The sequence below is a fragment of the Dasypus novemcinctus genome, chromosome 23 (assembly GCF_030445035.2).
Source record: "Dasypus novemcinctus isolate mDasNov1 chromosome 23, mDasNov1.1.hap2, whole genome shotgun sequence".
Classification (NCBI taxonomy): Eukaryota; Metazoa; Chordata; class Mammalia; order Cingulata; family Dasypodidae; genus Dasypus; species Dasypus novemcinctus.
Genome location: NC_080695.1, coordinates 17,988,260 through 18,004,942, shown reverse-complemented (window position 1 = coordinate 18,004,942; position 16,683 = coordinate 17,988,260). Strand labels below are relative to the sequence as shown.

Here is a 16,683-nt window from a genome sequence, read left to right as displayed (position 1 = left end):
GAACCGTGGACCTCCCATGTAGTAGGTGGATGCCCTAGCCATTGGGCCAAGTCCGCTTCCCGGGTACTTAGTTTTGATGAAGCAACAAAGCCTGGGACCCCTGAGGTGCTGGGTCCAGAGAAGGGCCTTCTGCCTGCTGAAGTACTGTTTCAAGGTCAGCTACCCACTTGAGATCTGGGTACACCCTACAAGAGAGCTGTCACCAAGAACTGCCCTTGTAACAGCAGTGCTTGAAATGGAGCAGGCTCACCTTTACATTCTGCTCTGGGGAGCAGAGGAACTGCGCTGCCAGCACATGCTCCCCTTCTTCCTTACTCAGCCAGATCATTTTCTCAGCAGGCAGTGTCAGCACTCTTCCCTTGTCCTTTTCTTGGCCCTTTGACCTTCTTGGCTGTACACTAGCTTTTGATTAGTTGCCTCATTCTCTCCTTACTTGAAAAATCATTTGGGCCAATTCTGCTTACCAACCTCAGGCCTGCCCCATCTCTCCCCTTGAAGGTCCCCTTGGCAGTGCTGGGTTGCAACCCAGCCACACTGTTAGCTGCTCTCCATATCCTCTGGCTTGCTCTGAATTCCTTTCTGACTGGAAGCTTCTGTCACTGAACAGAACTAGTTGCATCCATTTTTAAGGTAGGCAACTTTTACATCTTGTGTATGGAGAAGGGAGTAACCACAGTGAGCCCCCAGGTTTCATGCAGAGAACTGGCCTTCTAGGTAATTTCCCTGCTTGCCCCAGGGAGAAGATAAAACAGAGGACAGGACATGTTTAGAGAGTACAATGGAATGCTTTTCTCTAAAGCAGCAAAGGAAATGCAAGGATATATTTTAAAGGATATATTCCCAAAGGTGCAAAGTGGATACAGTAAAGCTCCTGGTATAAATGTAGGCTTTTTACTGGAACCCCAGACCTCAAACCACTTTGGTCAGTTATCACTGTTCTCCATTGCCAGGTTGAAATATTTATTTGAAAAATTGAAAACACAGATGCAATGTATTATACAAAGAAAGATATTAATACCATAATAAAATTATTGTTGGAAGGAAACAAAAGCCAGTGGCTACCTGACCTGGGAAGGTAGGCACTCAGTGAAAAATGAAATTCATTTATAGGAACTATTCTAATGGAAAATTGGGGAAAGGTTAAAAACAAAGGAAAACCCATCCCTGCAAACCTAAATGTGAGACTTGTAAGTTTGAAAAATTGTGTCATCGCCAAGTTTTATCTGAACCCTCTTGGTTTGTCCCTATGAGTAGTAATCAGCTTTAATTTAGGGCCTTCAAACCTGAGGTAGTTGAGGGTCACCTGAAAGACATGTCTGGAAATACCTACGCCCAGAATCGGACCCAACCGCACCTAACCAATTGCTTTGGCTCCTGGACCTGGGAGATGGAGTTGAGCAGCAAACAGCTGGCCATTTGCTGTTTCGATGGCTGACAGGCCCCTGGTGGTGGTTTTCTCTGCTACGGGCAGTGCAGTCTCTGGAGGCTCGAGGATGGCAGAGAGAGGGAAAGGCTGGTCCAGAGGGAAGGCCAATTTTGGGGTTGAAGGCCTTCATTGGCAGAAGGGACTTGCAGAGATTTGGAAAGGTGGTCGAACATGGCAAGAAATTTACCACTTGTTAAAGACCAGGGTAGAGTGGAGCCAGTAGACCCTTCTAGTCTAAGGAGCTGACCAAGAAGTGAGAATGAGCCAGGTGCAAGCTCGGAACCAGCTCCTTGTTTGACTTGAGGCCAAAGCAAATGAACCTGACTGAAATGACATGTACCCGTGATCCCTGTTACCTGGTCTGAACCTTGGTATCTGATTTGGTAGCTGAAACAGTTCCAAAAAAGGACCCTCTGTACAGTGGTTCTTCTAGCCACTGGGTTAAGGGCTCGTGTTAGGTGGGATCCTGGTGAAACTGCTGTGGGCAGCAGGATTGGCAAACAATCTAATTCATGGTCTAATTTAAACTCTTTGTCCCTCTGCCCTTGCAAAGCAAATATAAAATTGCCCCACAAAGGTACGTAAGGTACGTGTTTTCTATTTTCTCCTTATTAGGTACACACATATCCTGAGAGGTATTAGAGCACTGTTTCTCAGAATTAAACAGATGCAGCTGCATTTCAACTTATCACAAGTTTTGTCCTTCCTTGTTAGGACCCATGAGACATAGTCACCCTCAGTCATGAATGATGGTAGGTGATTAATTGGAAAGGCTGTGAGGTTCACTCTTAGTCTCCAGAAGTGATTCCTGTTCTAAGTCTTTCACCTCTGACACACTCATTTTGAGAAAAACCAAGGCAGGACATTTAATTTTTGCTAGAGAATGGCCTAGCTTCTAACTTGAGATACTCCGAAAGTAACTATTCTACATCTGATAGGTTTATTTCCTGTGAGACTGAATTAGCCTGTGCTCCTGCTTCGGTGCTTTCTTAACTGGTTTATGACTTAGCTAAGGCCCTGAAGACCTTAAAAATGACTGTGGCTTCTTTTAAGGGGGAGTATTTGGCACAGAATCCTAATCTGGTCCAATATACTTGATTTTTCCCATGGTAATCTGGAGCCTAAATTTGAGTGGCCAGGCCTCTAGAAGGGAAGCCTTAGCCATCTTAGCAACCAATGACCCACACTGAGAACACACCAACTTAAGTGGCAGCTGGGCCAGGGATGCCATCCGCCACTGCTTCTGCCTGGAATGGAAAGTCACCAACCACAAAGCAGCATTCAAAACTGCTCAGATTCTGCTGCTGCTACCTCCTTAGCCCAGTATGAACACACTTCTGAGTAATTTGAGTTTCCGGGAGACAGTTTTTTGAGTTTCCCACTGAGAAAATACACAGAGAGGGAGTCAAGGGGTGGGTTAGGAAAAGGGGTTTGATTCACAGTGATCAAACAGGGGTCTCACAGCCCGTCATATAGCACAACTTAGCATGTTCCTCTGGGACAGGTCCCGGGAAGTGCTTCTTGGCTACTACTTACGAGTTGCTACAGATAAAGGAAGACGTTTTTCTGAGATCGAAAGGTCACTTAAATGCTGGGGTCCATTTGGGCGTGGCCAAGTGCTGTCAAGCCGCCCGCACCCTCTGGCCTCATCCCACCAGCAGGACCACGAAAGCCTGGACCTTGGGCCTGGAAGGGGTCAGAGCCAGTGGTTCACCCTTCTCTTTTTCCCTGGCCCAGATGCTCTGAGGAACCTGCCTAATCGGGGATCCAGGCTGCTAACAGTCCAGAGACGGCATCTTGGCCTATTTCTGATTCTTGAAGCTGATGTACAAGGGCACAATGCAAACCTTGCTGTAGTCACACCTGAAATCCTGATTGCTCCAAGCATCGTTTCATAGGGTGTTTGCAGCTTAAAGGTTAGTAATAAATATGAAAGGTACCAAACCAAGCACAGGGTTCCTTCCTGATGGAAGCAAGTTCACCTGATCTTCTGGGTCTGTTAACTAGGTAGAATATGGAGCTATCTTCTTCAGATTCAAGGGGATGCCAAGGCAGACACATGGAGAAAGGAATTGGCAATCCCTCACATACTCTCTCCTAGGGCCCTGGCTGGGTGTGAAGGGAGGTGGCCAGCATGATGTGGCAATGGAAGATTCATTCCAAGGGAAGTAGTGTTGCTACTCTCACCAGCTCCATTCAAGTGTGTGATCGGTTTTTTCAGCCTGGTCACAGGAGTTCCTAAGAAAGGTGTATCCTGAAGTCCTGGGCCAGGTGTACCCCCCTTTCCCTCTTTTTGTAGCCCTCTCACTTGGGAAGGTGGACTGAGGCTCTCAGCTGGGGTCCAGCTTTAGGAAGGAAAGGCACTCGCCTTGCTTCTGCCTTTTGAGGAAAGCTGTCACTCGGCAGCTCTGCCTGACTCTGGGGAGAGGCCTTGGCTGACCCCCGCTCCCTCAGCAGGACCCTCAGCGCAGAGGCTGACGTGGAGCACCAAGGAAAAGCCTGAGCAGCACCATCACTGTTAACTGCTGTGGTGAAGGGGCCCCGGTAACTCAGTGCTCCGGGGTGTTCCCTTTGGGAGAGTTGGCTATATGAATGAGACTTCAAGAAAGAAAACCAAAAAACCCAACCGACTACCATAAGAAGCAGTGGGAATCCATGGAACTGCCCAAAGTGGGAGAAATGCCTTGGCCTTCTCAGCCAGGACACTCTTGCTGTTCTTCTGACTCTGCACATATTCAGGATAGTGTCTTGGTTTGGAATCCACCAGCCCTCTGATGCTCACAAGTTTGTGCAAATGATGAAACGGAAAAGACTGAGAAGAAAACAGAAAAGAAAATGCATAAGGTCTTCCCTCTTCGAGCTGTCAGTAACAACAAGCCCCTCTACTAAGACCCAGACTGGTGGGTGGGAACACAGTAGGCAGGACCGGGCTGGAAGTCCTCTCTGTTGGAGTGGCCCTGTTCTCATCCAGTTGGGGCTTGGGCTTGCTCATGGGCAGCAGAGACCAGACACTAGGGAGGTAGTGAAAGAGTAGAGATCAAGGGTTCAAAACAGGAAGGGTGATACTGGGGAGGGAGTCTTTGGGAGGCTCATGCAGGTTCTCAGCACAGGTCAATGGGAGTGGTGTCGTTACCACTGGGACTCCAAAGATTTAGTCTGTAGCTGGGGGGAATAACAAACACACCACACAGATGGGTTACAAGGATTTACACTGACTTATGGGGCGTTGGTTTGGCTCTATTCTTTTTCAGTTACCGCCTCTTGCAGTGTAGGTGGAGATGCTTCAGTTTCTAAAAGACAATAACAATAGATGTTTTGTAGCATTGCATGCATGTAGTCATTTAACCAACAAAACCCACCACCATGCTGGGCCCTAAAATGCTCTGTAATAACAAGTGTGGTATCTATTCCCCCAGAGAAGTGTCTAGAAATGACTACACTGTGTCTGTGGCTAGTTCCCAGAGTCAGTAAAATTCAACAAGAATCAACAGTCTTGGTTGTGATCGAGTTGGCCATGTGGATCTGCTGGAAAAGCAGCACACACAAATTTTAGGTGAGTCTCTAGGCTGGTGGGCCAGGAATTACTCCCCTCTGTTTCTCAGCTCCTGACCCTTTCTATCTCCTGGCCATTGTTGCCCATCACTGGCCCTAGACAGACCCTTGTTATCTACTCACTCCAGACTACTGGATTTTCACTGATCACTAACCATTCACATTCATTTCTATCCTGGCCAGAACCTAAACTTATGGGGAGTCAACCAGGCTAACCAGGCCTTGAGGGGATGGCAGAGAGTGAGTGATAAGTGTGTCCACTGGTCAATGTTCAGGTCTTGAAAGGTGACCAAGGGAAGTTTTCAGTTCATCACAATTTACCCCAGAGTTTTAGGCCTAAAGGTTATTCACCACTGGAGAGAAAATATGCTCTGTGCATAGAGAAGAGGAAGTCATCAACCCAAATGGATTCCTCATTCTGATCCAGCAGAGGGTAAGCCCTCATCACACTTCCTCCTCATCGCACTGTGGGTGCATGCTGGTACCCAGAGGTAACTTACCTTCTTCCCAGCCCTCAGCAACACCAGCAAGTTCATAATGCTTTTTTCGAAGATCTCCCAGTTTTTGACGTTCCTTCTGCAATTCGTTTTCTAGCTCCAGCACTCTAACCTGTAGGAAAAGTGGGGTTTTTTTCTGCTCATCTATCTGAGAATTGCCTTATTTTGACTTATCCCTTTCCTCCATATTATAATTTTCTTCTTCCATATTATCCGTCCTATTTCCTTAACTTAACCAGTTCTCAATTTCAACTCTCCTTATGTGTTATAAGGTAGCACATAACGAATGTAACCAACACTATTTTATGGATATGACTGTGGCTGAAACAAGTAGTCTGGGGAGGTTATGGTACTTGGAGGACAGCTGGAAGATAATATAGGGAATGTATAACAGTGATTTTGGTGGTAGATGAGGATTGTGTTTAATAATATAAATACAGGAATGTCTACTACAGGGTGTGAAGAATGTGGTGAAACATGGGGAAAATATAACCAATTTAATTTATAGACTATAGTTAACAACATTGTAATGGTTTTGTAGCAAAAGCAAAGAAGGTATATTAATGCTAAAGGTAAAAAAAAAGAATATGGGGTTTGATTTTATGAATATGTTAAAAGAATTTTTGCTTTCTCTTCATTTTTTTCATTAATAAAGAGACCCCGACTATACCATTTAACTAATCTGTATTCATCTGTGTAACTTTCTTAACAGTGGAGGAACAATTAAGTTAGTTGTTGGAACTGATGAGAAAGTTCCTGGACAGAATGTTTTTGAAGTAATGCTTCCATAACTTGCTGAGCTGTCTTTTGTCTATTATTTTAGTTTTTGAATTTGAAATAGAGTTTGAATTAAAAAAAAAAAAACTTGCTGAGCATATATTATGTACTCCAGGCTGTTTTATGTGCTGGAGACCATGGGAATGGAGAGACAAGGTCTGAAGAGGGGTAGGGGGGAGAGGCAAACAAACGAACAAGACAAGATCAAATTGTAGAGAAAACAACACAGGGCGATGTGACAAGGGTTGTTGGCAGAGGTGCCCTGAGGCAGTGACATTTAAGCTGAAACTTAAATGGCCAGAAGAAATCACTTGTTCAAAGAAGTAGGGAAGAACCAGGCAGAGGAAACAGTAGGAGTCGAGAAACTAAGGCAGGAACGGGCCTGAGGTGCTGTGCAGTTGATGTGTGCCAGAGGTCCCGAGATGAGGTGGGAGAAATGGGTAAGGATCCTTTTGCCCCGTGCCCAGAAACCAGGGTAAAGGGTACAGATGTTATTCTAAGTGCAAAGAAAAACCACTGGAAGGTTTTTAGCTGGGAAGTGCCATCTTATAATTTATGTTTTAAAAATATTTATGTGGAGAATGAACTGTGAAGGGGCAAGAGGGAAGTGAGGAGACCAGGTAGGTGATTCAATTTTTGTTTGTAAACTTTTTTTTACAGAAATAGTAAAACATAAACAGAAGTATGGAGACTAATCCAGGGAACCCCACCATGTACCTTTCACCCAGCTTCCCTAGTTATCAACCCATGGCCAGGCTTGCTTTAGCTGTGTACTCTTTCCTACGTACCCCTGCTCCGGGATTACTTTGAAACAATTACTTGCATGCACTACAGTTAGGCTGTTTTTGCAGTAGTTTAGGAGAGACAATGGTGGCTTAGGACTAGAGTAGGGAGAGGAAAGGAGTAGAGATCAAGGCTATGCTGATGGACTGGATGTGGAGGGTGAGGGAAGAGAAGATCCAGGTGGGTCTAGGTTGTGGACTTTAGCACCCAGGTGGGTGGTTCTATTTATTGAGATGGAGAAAACTAGGGGAGGGACAGATTTGGGTGTGGGGAAACCTAAGAGATCCGTTTGGGCGATGTTGCGTTTAAGATACTTATTAGTTATCCAACCGGATATATCAAGTAGGCAGTTGGATAAAGAGCTCAAGGAGAAGATCAAGGGGGAGAACTTGATATTTATCAGCATATAGATGGTAGTAAAGGACAAGAGGGATGGATGAGACCACTAGGCAAGAGAGTGTAGACAGAGATGGGGATTAGGACCGACTGCGGTCCTTTCAGTATTTAGACAGAAATCTGGCTACACGCCCTTTTTCTCAAGATGCTGAGCGACCCATCTGTTTACTTACAATCCCAATTTTACCCTATGGCTGATGATCAGTAATTTTAGAACAAGGATGTCAGAGTTTTTCCAGGATGCCACTGATTTCAATTTTGCATGATACAGTTTTACTTAACAGCATTGCATTTGATAGGCTAAAAATGAATTGATTTTTTAAAAATTTAATTAAAGGTCATATCCAAATCATTCCTATAGAAAACTTTTCAAAACTGTGTATAATAAGTCTATTAAATGACAGCTTATGGACTGCTAGGAGACCCTTGTGATGTTTAGGCCAAGACCAGTGGGCAAGAGTTAAGATTCTGACCGTCACTCATCACGACTTTTCACCTCCACTGTTCCTTACGGGATCATTTACATTCACTCTTGGGCTAGTTGGTACATCTGTGTTCATTTTCCCCAGTCTCTCCCTGGCTCCTTTTCACGGGAATGATCTTGGGGGCAATGTCATAGGCAATAGAGACCGACTAGACTTGGAGTTCCAACCTGGGAATCCATCTCTTGGCGTTTGATCTGGGTCAGCGTCATGCTTGAGAAGTCCATATTGTCTGCAGGGGCAGAAACAAGGAGGTCTGGTCAAATGACGTCCCTGGCCGACTCTCGCCTGAGAGATGGCCGAGAGTCAGGTAATGTCAACTTTGAATGTCAATTCTTTGAATTCTGAGAAACATCTAAATGGAAAAATCTACTGAGGGCCTGTGACTACGCCACAGAAGCAGTATATTTATGTGGCACCCCACCCTACAAGAAAATAAGAAAGTAAAAAGATGAAAAGTCTCATGGAAATGAGAAACAAATTTGTGGGAAATCAGCACCTTGGAGGGGTAGAGTAGAAAGAAGGACTGCATAGGCTGAGTAAGGAAAGCATTTTCTTGGAAAAGCTACCTGTCTCCTCAATTTGTGATTTTCCAGAAATGGTGGAAGCCACGACCCCGGCAGTGGCCTGGTTTACTCCCCGAGAAGCCTGTTGCAGCTGGGCTAGGTTCGGGCTGTCCTTATCAGCTTTCACCTGCCAGGACGAAGCAGACTTAAGTTCACACAACACAAATGATCAAATCGGTTGGTCTGATGGTTCTTGTCAAATATGCGTGGTCCACTGTACTCATCACTCAACTTCTCAAAAACTGCCACCTACAGGGGCAACTCCTGGCATATCATGTAATATAAAAAAATATTCCTGACTTAACTTGCTTGGTCGCCCCCAAGCTCTAGCTTAATCACTTACTTTGATAAAAATGTTCCAGCTGTGGAAACCAACTTGGGACAACAATAACTAAGGACAATAAGAGAACACTCATTGGATGGAGTTGTATGCAATTCCAGGATAGGATTTTGGTTACGAGCTTTGCACTAGGATTAAGCCAGGGAATTGGTTCAAATTTGGAGAGTCTTGAGATGAGGCAGACACTGGCTGTGGAACCGCAGGGCCAAGCCAGCTAATCTACTTATTGTGCCGACCCTTCCTTATCTGGGGCCTCCTTGAATGCTGTGATTGCTAGCCAGAGGCTGGCAAGGCTGAGCCCTCAAAGTCCACTTGGAACAAAAGTGCCAGGTGCCAAGAGGAGCTCACTCGGTGAGCTGGGTGGAGGGCTTCTTGCCAACAGATGAAAGGCTTCTGGGGGAGGAGGTGAAGGAAGAGACCCTTGAAGGGCAGAGTTTGTATTGGAGACCCAGCCTACTTGAACCTGGATAAATCCTGTTCCTGGCGCCAGCTCCATGGACTGAGCATTCTCTAACCCAGCTAGGCCTGGGTGTCCCGGGGAGCCCAGGACGGGCCTTACCTTGGATGCAGCCACAAGCTGGGCTGTGCTAGCAGCAATTTCATGTGAACACACCATCAGCTCCTCAAATTTCCCTCTACCTTGTACCACCAGATCAGCTGCATCCCTGACAGGAGAGGATAAGACGGACTACGTCATTGACAGCTGCGGCCCCTCCTAACCCCAGCTCCAGACCACTCCTATCATAAGGCCAGACGGGGGCAGAGAGCCTGCCCCTCCCTGTGCTGCCCCAGCAGACAAGGCTCCTTCTTAACTGTTGGTCCTACTGATTTCCTGGATCAACAGTTCATTTCCAGGGGGCAGATTTTTTTCCTCAGCTATTCTTGGGGGGAAAAGGGGGATCAGTGGAATGGGGATGGGGGAGGAGCCTTTGGCCAGACACTTACACCATGATGGTGGCTCCCCAGCCCACAGCTTTGGAGGCTGAGATGAGTCCTTCTGTCCACCGAGAGTTCTTGGCATAAAACTCTTTAGGGGACGCTGTACCCTAGGACAATGGAAAACAGTAACTACCTTTTACTGAGTGTCTTCTGTATGCCACCTGCTTTTCTATATATTATCCTATATGGTCTTTACACTAATCCCGTAAGGTAAGCATTCCCATTTTTACAGATAAGAAAACCAGGATTCAGAGAGCAAGATACTACCTACCTACCTATGAATACCATGATCTGAGAGGATTCTAGCCACTCTCCGTGCTTTGCCAAAAGGGCAAAGTGAATGTCCATAGTGAATAATATTTAAAAAATTACATCTACTTGGATTTAAAAAATGCTTTTATGCTCTAGAGGTGCCTGACAGTCTGAGCCTACAAGTACTTTTTGCTCAGTTCTTCTTTCTATTTGAGGCAGAGAACATCACCTCTCAGGCTGGTAAAAGCAGATATGGCTTCTTTCTTTATAGACTCCTTTTCTGCTCAGAACCCCCACCGCCCTGTACCTACACTTCCCAAGCAGCAGCCTCGTACAGGGATGTGAGGGAAAAACATGACGACCGTAACGCCAGCAAGGGGCGAGAAGACCAGTCTCCTGGCACTAACGACCGCAGAGGAGGCCAGGCGGAGCCTGCTGTGCCTCTGCAGCAGGGGATGGCACCACCTTTGCATTTCTGATTTGCCCAGTTTCCTTCCATGGCAGGTGCTGCCTGTCACCATCTGAGTGCTCCCTAGGGATCTGAGTGCTCCAACTTCTGCCCATGGCTTCTGCTCATGTCCACTGGAGTGGCGGCCACTTCCTCTGATGGCACAGAGGACGTGAAGGCGGCAGAACCAGAGCGCACTGACTTTGGATGAGCCGGCGCGAGTGGACAGCCTCTCAGGGAGGTGGGATCTAACTGGTGTCTGTTCTCCTCGTCTCTGGGCCCGCAGCCACACCTACCCTGCCGCTTTCCACAATCTCTCTCTGGAGGTCCTTCGAGGCCACGATCAGGACCTGGATGGCTTGCATGAGACTGGTACAGGAACCAAGGATCCTGTGAAAGAAAGGTCAGGGGCAGAGACCAGCAGTGATGAAGAAGGCGGTTCTCTCTCTTAATCCTCAACAAAGGCGAACTTGGAATGGGAAAGAGTGGCAGGGAAAGAACTGAGATTGCTGGAAAACTCGGGGGGTGAAGTCCCAGGGGTAATACCAGGTGGGTGAGAAGACTTGCTTGGGGATCCTCTTCCTAAGGAATACTGCCTCTTACAACATCCCCATGCGGTAGGGACTAACATTACAGCCAGCAGACGGGAAAGGAATATTTCCCCTCCACTGCAGTAGCAATAGTATTTCCAGTGCTATGGACTTAGCCCTTCCCTGTAGCTGCTAATGCCCTAGGAGGTTTAATCCCATGCAAGAAAGAGCTCTCCTGCTCACATGCTGCTCAGACTGACCTTTCATTCACCTCCAATTTGACTCCGGTGTCTCCTGCTCGGGATTTGCTGAGCATCTCCTGTTAAAAAGAAGCATGGTCTCTGGTTACATCACGGGTCCTGAGAATCCACTGATGTTCTACTACACTTTGAGTCCGACGTCTTGCAGTAGCTGAGAAATCCATGTCTAGGTGTACCCACCCAAGTCCTTGCTGGAGTCAGGAGACTCCAGACTTCTGATCTATTAGGGGGGATTGAGCGCCTGCAGCTTGGCTCTCCGATGGTGAGTGTCTTGACCTCCTGGCATCCAGGCTGACGTGCACGACCTCTGAGATCTAAGGTGCCTGTGCCAATGGGTGCAGACTGCTCCCAGGTCCTAGTGGCGGGCACTTACACCAAGGCAGGACCTTTCAAATGGTACCCCATTCAGTTTTTCCCCTGAGACATCATTAACGTTTAGGATTGACTAAGTGCCTGGCCTTGAGATAAATGCCTGCAGGAACCTCCATACCTCTATCCTGGTCGTGGCAGCTTCAATGGCAGCAGCGGTGGCAGCCATCTCCTTGTCCACCAGGTCCCCCAGCTCCTCCTGCTTGATGTCCAGGCCTCTGGGCAGGAGCTCCTGGGAAAAGCATCGCCGAGGCCGAAATGACCCTTTGATCTCTTCTGGCAGACCTGGAGCCCTGACAAGGTGGCAGAAGGCAGGGACCCCACCACGTAACCTGCTTCTGTAAGCCACGGAGGGATGCCCCTCCTGGGCCTCATCTGGGACCCTCTACAATGCCAACTCTGGAACCTCATGCTCCTCCCCCACCACTGTGCTCACTCAGAACCTCCCTCCTTCCAGAAGTGCAGCCCAACTCCACGAGGCCATTCAGCTGCAGCCCCCTGGACCCTAACTCCACAGCTGCACAGCCTCAACTGTATTTGCTGCTTGGCAGGTATTTTAACACCTTGTGAAGTGTGTATGATGTCCCCAACCATTCATCCGGCTCCTTATTTAACTCCGTTTCCACAGCAATCATACGAGGCAGTTCCTATGCCTGCTCTTAGATGGGAAAACAAGGCTCAGAGAGGCCAAGGTCTTGGCCAGTGACACCACAAATAAATGGCAGAGCAGGGATGTGAACTCAAGTCTGTCTGACTGTAGAGTGTGTGATCTTTTCTAAACACTATGTATTATACACACAGGAGTATAAAATAAAGACACATGCTATTCACCACCCACCTCAAGAAGCAGCTTCAGAAACATTATCGAGGCCTTTGAAAGTGGCTTTGTATCCTGCCCTGATTCTACCTCCCTTCCTCCCTAATCCCCACTCCCAGACCAATGCAGAATTCAGGGCAGTGGTTGTCACATCTTAGTATTTTTCTTAGCCACATATGGACACATCCCTAAACTATATTAAGTTGGCAGATTCTGATCTTTATAGGAAAGCAATCATACTGTAGGTATTTTTCTGTGCCTTGCTTTTTCACTCAACAGTTCTGTGTATGAGTTTAACCCTGTAACCCAGTAATTCCATTTCTAGGTAAACACCCTAGAGAAACTCTGGCACTTGTGCCTCAGAAGACATGTACAAGAGTGTTTGAAATGGCACATTCACAATAGCCCCAAGCTGGACATAACCCAGATAGCGATTACCAGGGAACAGATACAGAAACAATGGCAGATTCGCACAGTGGCATACTACAGAGCAGAAACAAATCTATCAGCACTGATGGAGCTCATGGACAGAATGGTGAGTGAAAAAGCCACTTGTAGAAGAATAGAGTGTGACTACACTTATGCAGTCGAAAACATGCCCAACCGACTGTATTACTTAGGGAGAAAAAAGGGCATGGTCTTTCTATTACCTTCTGGTTCTTCTGAGACTCAAGTTAAATATTCTATCCTCCATTTCTCTTATTTGTTTTTAGGGGGTACCAGGGATTGAACCTGGGACCTTGTATATGGGAAGCAGGTGCTCAACCACTGAGCTATGCCCGTTTCCCTCCTCCATCTCCCTTAACCTCTATCTTTCATCTTATAAAATCTGGACCATGTTTGAGAATCAAGTTAAGTACAAAGAGCACTGGCTCACACGACCGCTGGTTCCTGGCAACAGAGCAGCCCTGGCACCCAAGGGCAAGCGGGACTTTCCTCGGCCACGTTGCTGACTCTACCTCGCCGATGGCCGCCATCCTGCTGAGGCAGCTCCTCACGGCCGCGCTGCTGGCGCGCTCCAGGCTGTCCTCTTCCTCCAGGGAAGCCAGGTAGACGAGCGTTTCCTTGACGTACTGCTTGCAGGCCTCAGTGAGTGCTGGAGAGGCAAAGCAACAGCCTCTTAGAGGCCCCCGCTCGCCCTCGCTCCCCAACGGCCCCTTGCGCCCTGGCACTCACAGTCGGCGGGCTCCGGAGGGGCCCGGAGGCAGGTGGTGCTCCCGTGGAGGACGGTGTCACTGGTCAGGTGGGCGAGGAGGGTGACCGAGTGCAGGAGTCCACTGATATCTGCCGGGGGTTGAAAGGACAGTTTCTCAGTCCCGGTTGGGGGGCGGGGGGGGGGGGGCGTGTCAGATTGAATAGTGTCCCCGCAGGAAACACGTTCCAGTCCTCAGCCTCAGTCCTGTGACTGTGGACTGATTCACAGAGTTATTAGTTAAGATGAGGCCAAAGGATCAGGGCGGGCCCTCGCCCAGTCTGACTGCTGTCTTTCTAAGGAGTGGAAGTTTGGACACGGTTGGTGCGAGGCAGAAAGGCAGGGACGGCCGTGTGACACAGGCAGCAACTGTGTTACGCCACGAGCCAAGGAGCACCATGGACTGAGGGCCACCGCCAGCTCCCTGCCCGCTTCAGGGGAGCACAGGGCTGCTGCCACCTTGGTGTTGGACTTCCAGCTGAGGCGATCACTTCCTGCTGTTCAAGCCACCCAGGCGGTGGTGTCTGTTACAACAGCCCTGCAGGCTGAGACGCCCGGCTGCCCTGCTTGTGAGTCCCCGCACTCCTGCCCTGGGGCCCAGGGGCCATCGCTACTTCCACATAAGGCCCATTTCCGAACCCTCATGGCCGTCGCTAGTGACAGTCCCATCCTCCTCCCTTCTTACCTCCTGGGCAGGCCAGATACTGGCTCCGGCTCTTTTCCAGTTGCTCAATGCAGCTATAAACGGACTTGATCTTGGACAGAAGGTGATCTGCGGGAGGGGAGGCGGGGCAAAGTCGAGGGAGCATTCTCAGAGCCATCTTCACCCAGCTAGGACCAGCCTGCCTAGGGGGTGGCTCCCGCCCTGCAGGAGCTGCCCTAAGGTAGGGGAGGGAGGCGGGACACCTGGCTATACCCCGCTGCGCTGCTGGACGTGATTTTCCTACGCGGCTTCACTGCTATGCCTTTGAGTGTGTCTGGTCCTTAGCCGGGAACCAGGGCAGCAGCCCTCCCAGCCTGGAGTCTGCCTCTCCTTTCTCATTACTGCCCTTGACGTCAAATCCAAACTTTCCTGGTAAGTCTTTCTGGCCTCGACTCTTATTACTCTGGAGCCCAGACCCTGGGCTCGATCAGACTCATCTGCAAGCGAGCTCTGCACCCGGCACAGTCGCCCTCCAGCTGTGCCTCTGCACCCCGCGCCTGTAAGAGTGGAAAGCACGAGCTCTTGCGAGGTGCCACTCCCGGCTGGTGACCTCAGGCTTCCTCATCAGCAGGCCGGGACGACAGCTCTGCTTCACGTGCCATGGTGAGAAGAGCAGAGAGGAGCTCGGTAGATGCCAGCTGCTTTATTATCATCACCCCCCACAACGGTTCACATCGCTCCTCTTCCTTCCAAACCCAGCTCATGACATCTCTTCCCAGAATCCCCCCATGGCTGCCGCTCCCTGGCAGTCCCTCCTTCGTTTGTAACTGTGGTGCTTCCTTCCAGATGGGTTCCCTGCTGAATACGCCTGACAGTCATTGCCATATCCTTGGTCGAGGCCTTTCTATTTGATAAAAACCACCCATCAGCTGCTCCCTCCTTTCCTCTTTGTCCGTCAGTGGGACGTGCAGGACTCGGCCGGCATGTCCCCTCGGCTGGAGAACGAGCGGTCGTCAGAGTGGTCCCCAGCACTGTCCACAACTTCACGAGTCCCCTCTGCAGGGACGTTCTCCCACCCTCGGTGCACAAAGGCCCCACCTCGCCCCAAGAAACTTCCCTGACTCTGAGCACCCAGAAGTGTCGGGCACGCTGTGGAGCCCCTGCCCTTAGCAGTGGCCAGCTGCTGGGACTTTATTCTGTCTGCCCCTCCAGGCGTCTGAGGCCTGCCCACCTGGCTCGTGGGCAAACAGGCCTTGATTCAGACCCCACTTCCCTCCCGAGAGAGGCACACGCCTGCCTGCTTCTCCTCCGATTCGCCTTCTCAGTTGTTTCGAGGGTGCTTCCCGAGGGCTGCTCCATCAGTGTGACCCGCTGACCAAAGCAGCCGTTCACACCTGCACCACCAATCACACCTGGGGTGCTTGAGAAAATGCTGCGGCCCAGGCCCTTTGCCCAGGCAGATTTCTGATCTAACTGTCCAGGATGGGGCCTAGGCTTTGGTATTTTTAAATGCTCCCCAGGTGATTCTACCAGGCAGCGGAGCTAAGTGTCACGTGGGATTCAACACGGACAGGTAGTCACTGGCTCTAAGGCCGCAGCCCCTGAGTGCTGGGCCATGAGAGGCGTACCTGCAGATCCGGCACAGCTGATGACAGCGGGCTCCTCGAGCTGGCTCAGCGCCGCCTCTATCATCTGCTCTGCGGCCTTCCTGGACTCCATTAGAAGTGCTTTTCGTTGGTCCTTTGCAAGCTGCTCCACAGATTCCTAGGAGTGGTTCTGGGAGGTGAGACTGCTCTGTGAGCAGCACCCACCTGTAACAGGGCTGGGATTCCTTGCATCTTAGCTCAGGTTGTGGCCAATGAGCTCCAAGCCAGCTAGCTAGCTAGACACCGAGAAAAACCCTATAACTTTGTCTACAGGTATGTGCTACTGACCACAGCAGGCACCGGGAGGGATCATTGCAACCGTTCTCCACTCCTGGGGAGAGAACACCGAGTGCATCCCTTTGACCATGAGCTTCTCACGTGAAAGCACTTTGCTTTTCCTTATCTGTTTTGTGGGCAAGACAGGGCACGCTGGCATTGGGAACCATGCCTACGCAAGGCCCTCGTGATCAGGCTGAAGCCCCCACTTCTCCGCCTCCACGACCACTCGGAGGTCAAGACCTGATCAGCCCTGTGGTCATCACACTTGCCTGTGTGCTGGACAGTTGGACCTGGGTGTGTTTCAGCTCTTCCTGAAGCACAGACAATTCCTCGTCTCGCTGAGTCACTGTGGTGGCCAAGCTGCCCCGCTCCTTCTCTAGTACAGCGATCTGGTCGGCCCATTTTGCTTCTGACTACAGTGGCAACCACATGGGAAGAGGGGGATGCTGGGAGGATTAACCTGTCCCCTTCCCACAAGTCCAAACCCAC

At 49.4% G+C, this 16,683-nt stretch overlaps 1 protein-coding gene across 5 annotated transcripts in view; it reads right to left on the bottom strand.

The window, feature by feature from the left end:
* Positions 1 to 943: 943 nt before the first annotated feature.
* Positions 944 to 16,683, bottom strand: part of HIP1 (huntingtin interacting protein 1) — a 145,667-nt gene continuing 129,927 nt past the window's right edge. For 3 of the 5 annotated variants that reach the window (XM_012522795.3, XM_058285921.2, XM_012522793.4), the window contains exons 18-32: positions 16,464 to 16,607; positions 15,898 to 16,033; positions 14,312 to 14,398; positions 13,611 to 13,718; positions 13,394 to 13,530; positions 11,739 to 11,849; positions 11,249 to 11,307; positions 10,755 to 10,848; positions 9,765 to 9,865; positions 9,379 to 9,484; positions 8,483 to 8,606; positions 8,084 to 8,145; positions 5,479 to 5,587; positions 4,643 to 4,716; positions 944 to 4,238 (exon numbers count right to left, since the gene is read on the bottom strand). In XM_012522795.3, the coding sequence (XP_012378249.2) occupies positions 4,664 to 4,716; positions 5,479 to 5,587; positions 8,084 to 8,145; positions 8,483 to 8,606; positions 9,379 to 9,484; positions 9,765 to 9,865; positions 10,755 to 10,848; positions 11,249 to 11,307; positions 11,739 to 11,849; positions 13,394 to 13,530; positions 13,611 to 13,718; positions 14,312 to 14,398; positions 15,898 to 16,033; positions 16,464 to 16,607 (1,431 nt within the window). In that variant the 3' untranslated portion in view covers positions 944 to 4,238; positions 4,643 to 4,663. Of the gene's footprint in view, positions 4,239 to 4,636; positions 4,717 to 5,478; positions 5,588 to 8,083; positions 8,146 to 8,482; positions 8,607 to 9,378; positions 9,485 to 9,764; positions 9,866 to 10,754; positions 10,849 to 11,248; positions 11,308 to 11,738; positions 11,850 to 13,393; positions 13,531 to 13,610; positions 13,719 to 14,311; positions 14,399 to 15,897; positions 16,034 to 16,463; positions 16,608 to 16,683 lie in introns of all 5 variants that reach the window. The other 2 variants (XM_058285919.1, XM_058285920.2) reach the window with 1 other exon arrangement.